Genomic DNA, 8946 nt, shown 5'->3' on the forward strand with positions numbered 1-8946 from the left:
AAAAGAAAATGTGCTGTAGACCCCCTTTGCCCAATTAGCAAGATACATCTTGAAGCCTGGTATAGTTGCTATTTAACTTTGAAAATTAACCCTGCTGATATATCCTCGTTTGATTAATGGTGCAGTAACTTTTTTCTCCAAGATTCTATTTTGGATGTACATTGCAAATCTCTGTTAGAATATTTGGAAGTTAAGGTCTGCCTATTTTTCTCTTGTGCTATAATTGATCCTTTTACTATTGTCTGCAACTGTTGAGTTTTATTTTGCTACACATGAGGAAACTCTTTCTATTGCTAATGTTGATCCTGCATCTCATATTTAGCTTCCTCCTTCTTTAAATGAAAATAAAGTCAATTATGATGCTTCTTATTCAGCATCCTCTGGAAATGCTGGCATTGGTATTGTTTGGAGTGATCACTCATATGGTTTCATCAAGGGCTAGTGCCAAACAATCAATGTGTCTTTTGGTTTTATAGCCAAGCTACTTGCTTGTCAAAAAGCTATCTCTTTGTTATCTTCTAAAAGCACTCATAAATTTGTTGTTGAGGTAGACTGTCAGGACTTTTATATAGCTTTATCAACTAAAAGGTGGAATTAGTGTAATTAGTCTTTCCATAGTCTTTTAGCAGATTTGATTGAGAGTTTTGAGTCCTTTACATCACTTCACTTTTCTCTAGTTCGACGATCAGGGAATATTACTGTGGACTATCTCGCTGCCTCTATTTCAAAAGGAGTAGAACCTTTAGGTTGGGTTTTCTGAACCTTCACTCCCTCATTTTACTTTGCTCTTCAAAGACTTAAGCTCTTGTCAAAACTACTTGCAGCAACAGGCTCCAAAACATGATCATGAAGGGATTGGCTAATGTGCTTTTATTTTCTTTATTATGTTTTGGCTTTGTCTTTGGCTTATGGCTTTGAATTATGTTACTCTACTTTTGTTTAATGTTATTATCCATTTTCGATATAAAAAAATTACCATTTACTCTCTGTGCTTTCTTTCATCCCCCCCGCTCTTTCTCTCTCTCTCTCTTTCCATCCTAGCTAAAAAGCTAATTCCTTTGCCTGTAATCTCTCACCTATAAGCTATATATGTTGAAGAGAGAGGTCACGATGAAGATTAACTAAACCACTTTACCAAAAAAAAAAACACTAAAGCAAGTTCTTAAACTGTCCTGTCCATTTAGAAGGGTTAGATAACTAACGAGACAATCAAACCCTTTGGAAACTATTAGGACCCCAATTACTAATTTCAAGGTAAATGAGTGGCCTCCTGCCAAATCTAATGGTGCATAGCCTTTATGAAGAATATTAAATTATATTAAAAAATTAAATATAACTTTAGTCGACACTTAATACCTGACTGCCCTCTAACCTTATTCCCTATTATATTAAAAAAAATGCCCTATTGGCATCCTCATCCTATCATTGGAAGGTCTTGAATTCAATTGTAATAAACTTGTTTTGACTAATTTCTTGTACTAAAAAAAAGTATCAAATAAAAATAACTACTCCTTCTATTAAAAAATATAAAGAAATTAGATGTTAAAAAATGTAAAGTATTTTTAGTCTTTTAAGGTGTAATAATTTTTTTTCAAAGTACTCATATTGATTAATGACTTTATATTTATTATAGGATGTTTAACATGGGTAAATGCCAAAAGATAGGATTTAAAAGTAGGTAACTACTTTATTGTGGATGAGATTCAGTTAAAAATGTTTTATATTTTTTAACAGAGGAAGTATACATCAAGCATAAAGTATGATATACTAAAATAAAAAATAAATATTTATCATATTTCAATGATGACAAATATACATGCACAATGCACACACATATTATATTCAATGTTTAAAGAAATCGGATCAATATGATCTCCTTTGATTGTTAAAAAGTAATGAAATAGAATGGATTAAAAAATTAAAATAAAAATGAACTAAATCACACTTTATGTCATGTTAAATATAATAAAACTCATTAATATATATTATAATGTAAAAATTATTATACTCTTCAAAAATTTCATAAATTATTATTCACAATCTCATAAATTAAATTACTCCTCTTTCTTAAAATGTGATCACCTATTTCATTTGATAATCTTCTTTTTACTTTAATTTTTTTAATTCCTTTCATTCCATTTCTTTTTAATAAGTATATGGGACCAAATTAAAATCATGACACCATGGTTATTTTTATATGATCATTTGGCTGGATCAAATTCGAGCCCAATTCAATTGATGAAGCATGTTCAAACAGGTTATAATTAAATCAACATGCTTTAAATTTAAATACTGCATGCTTAAAATAAAGAAAATAATAATGTATAATAATAAAAATGAATATTAAAATCTAAAGATAGTATCTCATCAAAATAAAAAATCGACACTCCATGTTCTTTCTCCAAATTCATGATCATAACATTTCGAGGCCAGCTTAACTTGTTCTCTAGCCCCGTCTTTCCCCCCTTGCGAACTAGACATTGTCTGCTTCATAATTCAACCGATCAAAACAATTAGCTTGTCTAGTTCTCAGAAAATGATCCATCTGCCGCTCACAATTATTTTTGAAACAGCAAAGTAGATGTATATTAATATAGATCCTCCTGGTTTGGTTAACATTGTGAAACACAATAGTAATAAAGATGATAATAATTTCGCTGTGATTTGCGAAACCGATACATTTGGCAGTCATGTCAGCAGAAAAGGGTGGAGTGGGGTGGGCAAGGCATGAATGGTTGGTGAAAAGAGAAATATTTAAATAAATTAAGTATTTCACGTTATTTATAATTTATTTAATTAAAATATTTTAAATAATTTAAATAAAAACTTATGTGATATTTTTTAAATTAATTTTATTTTTATAATAAAATACACATTTAATTTCTTACATTTTCTCATTCTATTATCATTATTTTTAAAATTAATTAATATTTAATATCATCTAAATATTATGTTTTTATTGGAGAGATTATAAATAATATTATGCACCCAATTTACAATATTTCTCTGGTGAAAAGCATGATAAGGCATTAAAGGAAGTAAATTTTATAAATGTTGGAAGCAGAACCATGAGTAAAGCAACAATAAATGCCTCAGGTATGGTATTCTCTCTGTTCTAAATTATAGGACACTTTAAAAAAAAATTTTCATTCTAAAATGTAAAACACTTTAGATAAATTAAAATTTTATTAAATATACCAATTTTAATATTACCCTTTCTCTTTCCATAATTATTTTTTATCCATTCTCTTTTCAATGTATTAAATAATAGATATTTTAAAAATTTTTATTTTTATTTTGAAAAAATAACATTATTAAACATATTTAATAACATTTATTAGTATGTAAAATTTTATCTAAAAATATCTTATAATTTAAAATAGAGAAAGTATTTTTTTAAAATTCATTTTTTCTTTAAATATAAAAGAAACTATAATATTTTTAAACAATTAAACAGCTTTTATCTTTACATTAAAAAATATTAATTATAACTCCTGCCATGATATTAATTGTAATATTATTAGAGACAAGACAGAAAATGTACTATAATTTTATGTGATTTTAATTAAATAATAAATTTTGATTGATGTGCTGGATTCAAGGCAATAAGTCGTGTGTGTAGGAAAAAAGAATGCAGGTGCTTCGGGTGTAGACAGAGACACAGAGAAAGGGGATGGGACAAGCTAGCTTTTGCTCTCTCCCAGTCCACAAGTTGTTGCCGTCACAAGGTGTTTTAAATTGATGCACAATCGACCAACAGCCTTACTGCCCAAACTGATACATATAGACATGCCACAGGCAAAACAAGAAACCCTGCTCCACTTGCAGAATATAAGCACCCACTAGAAATTACTAGTTAGGTTTAGCTAGCAAAAGCAGTCCTGCATTGAAAAATAATTCATAATCTTGAGAAAACAAGTGAGCACACGTTGGCACGTTAACATTGAAAAGCAAGGGAGAACGAAAGGGCAAATGATATACACCAAAATTAGCTGTATAAACACTCCCGCTGCAGACCTACTGTTGGGGCTCCCGTACGAACCAGAATTCTAATTTCACTTACCAACCCCTGTGCCAACGTAGAGGAAGAGACAAAATCACATAAATAATGGCATGCAAAACACATCCATATCCAGACTCCTGAGAAGAACAACTCTATCTTTTCAAGCCCTGTTAATGTCATTTTATGCAAACTCAAACTACGATAATTGTCATTCTCTCTGAACTCTAAACCCAGAAGACAACCATCATCAAGCAAAGTTGGGATTCCCGTCAAATCAAACATCTTTATTCGGGAGTCAACATATCAGTTTCAAACCTACACTTCAATGGAACAATAGACGAGTCAGCAAGTTTTTATTAGGATAGATAAGCTAGTGTTTTGCTATTTTGCCTTGCCCCATTACTCCACCCTTAAATGTCATACAAAATCGTCTAGTACTTTGCTTCTGCCCAAGAAAAGGTGTGAAACAGAAAACAGAATAAGCTAGAAGTCTTCCTATGAGACAATCTCTAAGCAAATGGCCTTTCACCAGGCTTATGAGAAACAAGTCTTCATCTGACGAAATTGGTAGGTTTTATTACATTACTACCTTACTTGGGTAAAATTTGCATGTTTCATTTACCAAAGCTAAATATATCACACTCTGACAGTAATATTCCAGAGCAATGGCCTTTCATTAGATATCTGGAAAATAAATAACTGCATGCCCATATTAAAGATCTGCTGAATAACTCTTCAAGAAGGGTTCAATAGTGTATTTACAATCATCTATTGATCTATCAACAAGCTATCTTAACAAGTGAAGTGACCCTTCCACTTCATTTGCTGCAACCTCATTTGAGACTATGTTTCTTCACTTTATAGGGAAAAAAAGGGTTACTGAATATTCTAAACCCTTGTGTATTTGCAGGGTTGTTTACCCATTCTAAATACAGCTGTTTCAGATCATATGTATCATGAGATTAGGACTACTATTCACTTATCTTTCACAATCAACCGATTCAAGCTAGATCATCCAACTCTATGAAATCCTCCTCAAGAATTGAAAGTATATGTTGCTGAGATGTCAATGCATCGACAAACATCGCGCCACCACCAGGAAGTCCAGAAAAATTTACCTGATAACAAGCATAGGCAAAAAGAAAACATGAGGAAAAATAAATAAAAATGACACTGTTTTGGTTTTATATTAAAGATCAAGAAATGCCATACAAAAGGTGTATTGACAAAATGGCAATCTAAAGCCCAAAAACAGGGACATGCTTCAAACAAGCAGCCAAGTCATCATGCTAACTATTCAACCAGTAGAGCTATCTGCTAATCACTGATTTTGATTTCCCCCTTTAAAAGAGTAGATATCAATTATAACCTTGCAATGAGGGGAAATATAATAAATAAAATTGTACCGGATACACATTTGTATATCTCCAATTTTTCAGAGCATTAATTTGGCACAGTTGAATTTTCAGTGACATACAAGGCAGCAGAAAGGCAGCCACATTATACAATTTTGTCCATTTCTTTTAAAAAAATGCAACTTCACAGAAGTGATATAGAAAATTATTAACTGCTTTCCAGCATCAGTAGCCCCTAATTCTGACTAAAACTAAACATCGCAGACCATACAGATGCAGAGCAGACATTTGTTATCAACAACTAGGAAAAAATGACAACAAAACAGAAATAACTGCTAAGGAACTATATGAGTTCAAGCAAAATGCTAGCTAAGTAAAAATCCTTCACAGAAGTAAATCAGGTTTGTACACCCAGCTTGAGAATAAAAACTATATATAATACAAGTACACAAGCAGTAAAGAGAATAGCTTTTCCTGAGTCACATATTAGAAATTGCAAAGAGGAATGGCAAAGTTGAATATATACTACCGTTTGACTGTCTTGAGGATCTGCACAACGCTGGACAGTAGCAACAGAAGCTGCTGCAGGTGCAATTTGATTCTTATCTAGTTCGCTAGCAGGTTTCAAGGCAGACACTGAAATCTTTCTATCAATGGAGCAGCCACCACACATTTGAGTCTCAATTATATCAGGCAAAACACATTCATCATGCTGAATGCCAATGTGACGTACAGCTGAGAAACTTTCCTCTGCGCATGAACTCAGACCATTCTCTGACACGCTATTCTTATGACACGCTCTAAAAAATACTCGACAAACAACAAATGAAGCCTGCATAAGAAATAAAGATATGAGGAAACCCTGCAGAAAAATATAAGTAATAAAGGAAGTAACTAAATTCTTAATACTTACTGAAAATACAAGGGAACATAACAAGGGAACACTTTTGTCTCTTCCACAAGGTAATCATTAGAACATGAAGGAACTAAATACCTTCAAGAAAGAAAGCGTAGAAAAAGAGAGTGCCAAACAAACAGAAGATAGTGTGATTACTCCAAAATTATGAACTTAGGAATTCAACAAAGAACGCAGACAGGCTTAAATTATGGGTTTATAGTCTGGGAAATGCCATTAAACAAAAGAATCATGACGCAAAAAGTATACAAGTGTCTTCCAACAACATATACATAGACAAAGAAGGGTAATTTAAGTACAACTTTCTCTTTTGTCCAACGAATTTCCGGAAAATTGAAGCTTTGGAAGTAGGCAATTCATTCCGGGAGAAAATCACAAGAAAGTCCCAACTTTTTAACTTTTCAAAAGAATAAATAAATAAATAAATAAACAAAACGCCACAACTGAACTCAATTATTAACAGCAGCAAGAAATAAATTAAAAAGTTCCGCAGAACAAAAATACAAACACGATTTCCTAAGTGCATATTCAGGCATGAATCCAATTCATAATTTCTCAATGATTTTTCACATTGCCCGTAACATTACACAGGGATGCTATCAAAATAATAATTAGAAGAGGACAGAAAATTGACCACTTTCCTATCCAAGAACCAGTAACGGAGTAACCGAGCGCTAAACACAAAACTAGATAACGTCCGAAGACGTGGCATTAAATCAAAACCTTCCTAAGCAATACTTTAGTTTTAATGTTGAGTTTCAAGTAAAAAGCCTAGAGTGAGTCCAAAATCGTGTACCTTGAGATGACCAACTAATGCATACTCATGCAACATCCAATTCGTCTTGCTGGCGTTCTTGGGAGAATTCCCCAAACAGAAAACGAAAGTGGTCCTGGTGCCCAAGGTGACATTCCCACCATCACTTAAAACATTCCTAACCCCTCCCTTTCTCATCCAATACCCGCTCTTGACCATCCTAGTCTTTCTCCTGGAATCCTTCAAAACCCTGGCAGTATAACAGTACCAATGCCTCTTCTTTCCACGATAACCATAGGAAAAGCACGCAATTTCAGGCAATTGGAAAGGATCATACTCGTACAGGTCAAGCTCCCTGATCAGATCGCAACCATGGAAATTAACGCTGGCGTTCTTTTTGGGTAAATAGTAACAGAGCAGCTGCTCTTCGGAAGGATGGAAAAGGCAACCGGGTGGGAGTGAGGCAGGCAAAGCGGCTCTGGAGCATTGAGGCTCTTCCATGAATAGGAGAGATTGTTAGGGTTTTGGGAATTCAGCAACGAAGCGAAAGGACAGGAGTGTGAGGGCTGATGAAGGGCTTTGTAAGGGAATGCCGAGGAAAGAAGCGTGCACATGAAGCTTCTCTGAGTCCGCCGTGAGAGGGCGGGTGTTTGCGCGCGAGACCATGCTGCGTGTCGTGGGATCGGACCAAGGCCGTCAATAAAACTGTCGGATTCTTTCACACATCTCGAGGCATACATTTTCAGAGCTCTGATTGGTGGGATTACGAGAGCTCCGTGGACTTTGCTTTTTAACCGAATGCTTGGGGTGCTCTTCCGGTGATGGCATGTCCTGATTGGCTGGGATACACAACCCCAACCTTGCCAGCATCCAAGCTAAGTAATCACAATTCTGATATCGATACTCCCACGGGCGCCGTATCAAATGTAAAAATTACTCCCTATTTTATCAAAATTAAAGAAAATATTAAATTTCATTAATTTTATTTTAAAATTTAATAAATTTTTACATTTATTCTTATATTTTTTTATTTAAAGCATTTAATAAGAATAAAAGTATAAAGATGAGCATTGAAAATTAATACTCTCTATATTTAAAAATATAAGGCATTTTTAATTAAATTTCACCTCAATAAAATAATTATCTACTTTTAAATTAATCATATCTTTTTATATTTATTTCTATTAAATATTCTACAATAAATATAAAATCATTATCAATGAAGATACTTTTAAAAAAAGACAATGATTATATTTTAAAAGACTAAAAATACCTTACATTTTTAAACATGTAACTCCTTAAAAACTCTTTTATATTTTTAAAAGGAGAGAGTAAATGCCTAATGAGTAGAATCGAATTTTTTCTTTTTTCTTTGCACTACGAATAGGATCCTAGAAGTATCTTTAAAAAAAAATTATGTCCCCTTTATAAATCATTTTGTATAAAAAATATCATTAATTGCTTTTCTTCTAATTTTACTAGTATTTTATATGAAATAAAATCACAGGGAGTATCGTACATTTCCGAATGTGGCTTAAATATGATCTAACTTGTTTGTCACACACACACACACACACACACACAGCCGTATGATACTAATAGGTATTAATGTTAATTTTGGTTCATAACATAGCTGTAATTTTTACGTGTATGCGATTGTTTGCAGAGCGAGATAATATGCAACAGTTTATCACTATATACACATGGCCTTGATTGAGCGAGGTCAGTATATCATTAGTGCAATACAAAACCTGCATGCATTTCGAATCCAGGCAAGGGATTCAAGTCATCTTGAATCACCGTTATATTAGCCTTGTTGTAATCTTGTAGAGCAGGGTGAAAATCAAGTTTTCTAACAAAAATAGGTTAGGCCAATACTTGAGACTAAAACGTCTCATCCTATTTTTGAATAAATATA

At 32.9% G+C, this 8946-nt stretch overlaps 1 protein-coding gene across 1 annotated transcript; it reads right to left on the minus strand.

Annotated features, from left to right (window-relative positions):
- Nucleotides 1-4658: 4658 nt before the first annotated feature.
- LOC129295489 (NAC domain-containing protein 72-like) lies at nt 4659-7872 on the minus strand. Its single transcript, XM_054934019.1, has 3 exons — nt 7071-7872; nt 5888-6190; nt 4659-5121 (listed from the first exon to the last, which is right to left on the minus strand). The coding sequence occupies exons 1-3, from the start codon at nt 7527-7529 to the stop codon at nt 5005-5007; spliced, it is 879 nt and encodes a 292-aa protein (XP_054789994.1). The 5' UTR covers nt 7530-7872; the 3' UTR covers nt 4659-5004.
- Nucleotides 7873-8946: the final 1074 nt, after the last annotated feature.

This window comes from Prosopis cineraria, unplaced genomic scaffold (assembly GCF_029017545.1).
Source record: "Prosopis cineraria cultivar Desert tree isolate PC_DT_omini unplaced genomic scaffold, ASM2901754v1 PC125, whole genome shotgun sequence".
Taxonomy (NCBI): Eukaryota; Viridiplantae; Streptophyta; class Magnoliopsida; order Fabales; family Fabaceae; genus Prosopis; species Prosopis cineraria.

What these genes read in the sequence shown, in the direction of transcription:
- LOC129295489 (XM_054934019.1), bottom strand. Translation starts at nt 7,529, where the DNA reads ATGGAAGAGCCTCAATGCTCCAGAGCCGCTTTGCCTGCCTCACTCCCA. An exon ending in CATTAGTTGGTCATCTCAAG is followed by an intron (nt 6,191 to 7,070) that starts GTACACGATTTT and finishes TTTCTTATGCAG; the next exon opens with GCTTCATTTGTTGTTTGTCG. An exon ending in ATCCTCAAGACAGTCAAACG is followed by an intron (nt 5,122 to 5,887) that starts GTAGTATATATT and finishes GCTTGTTATCAG; the next exon opens with GTAAATTTTTCTGGACTTCC.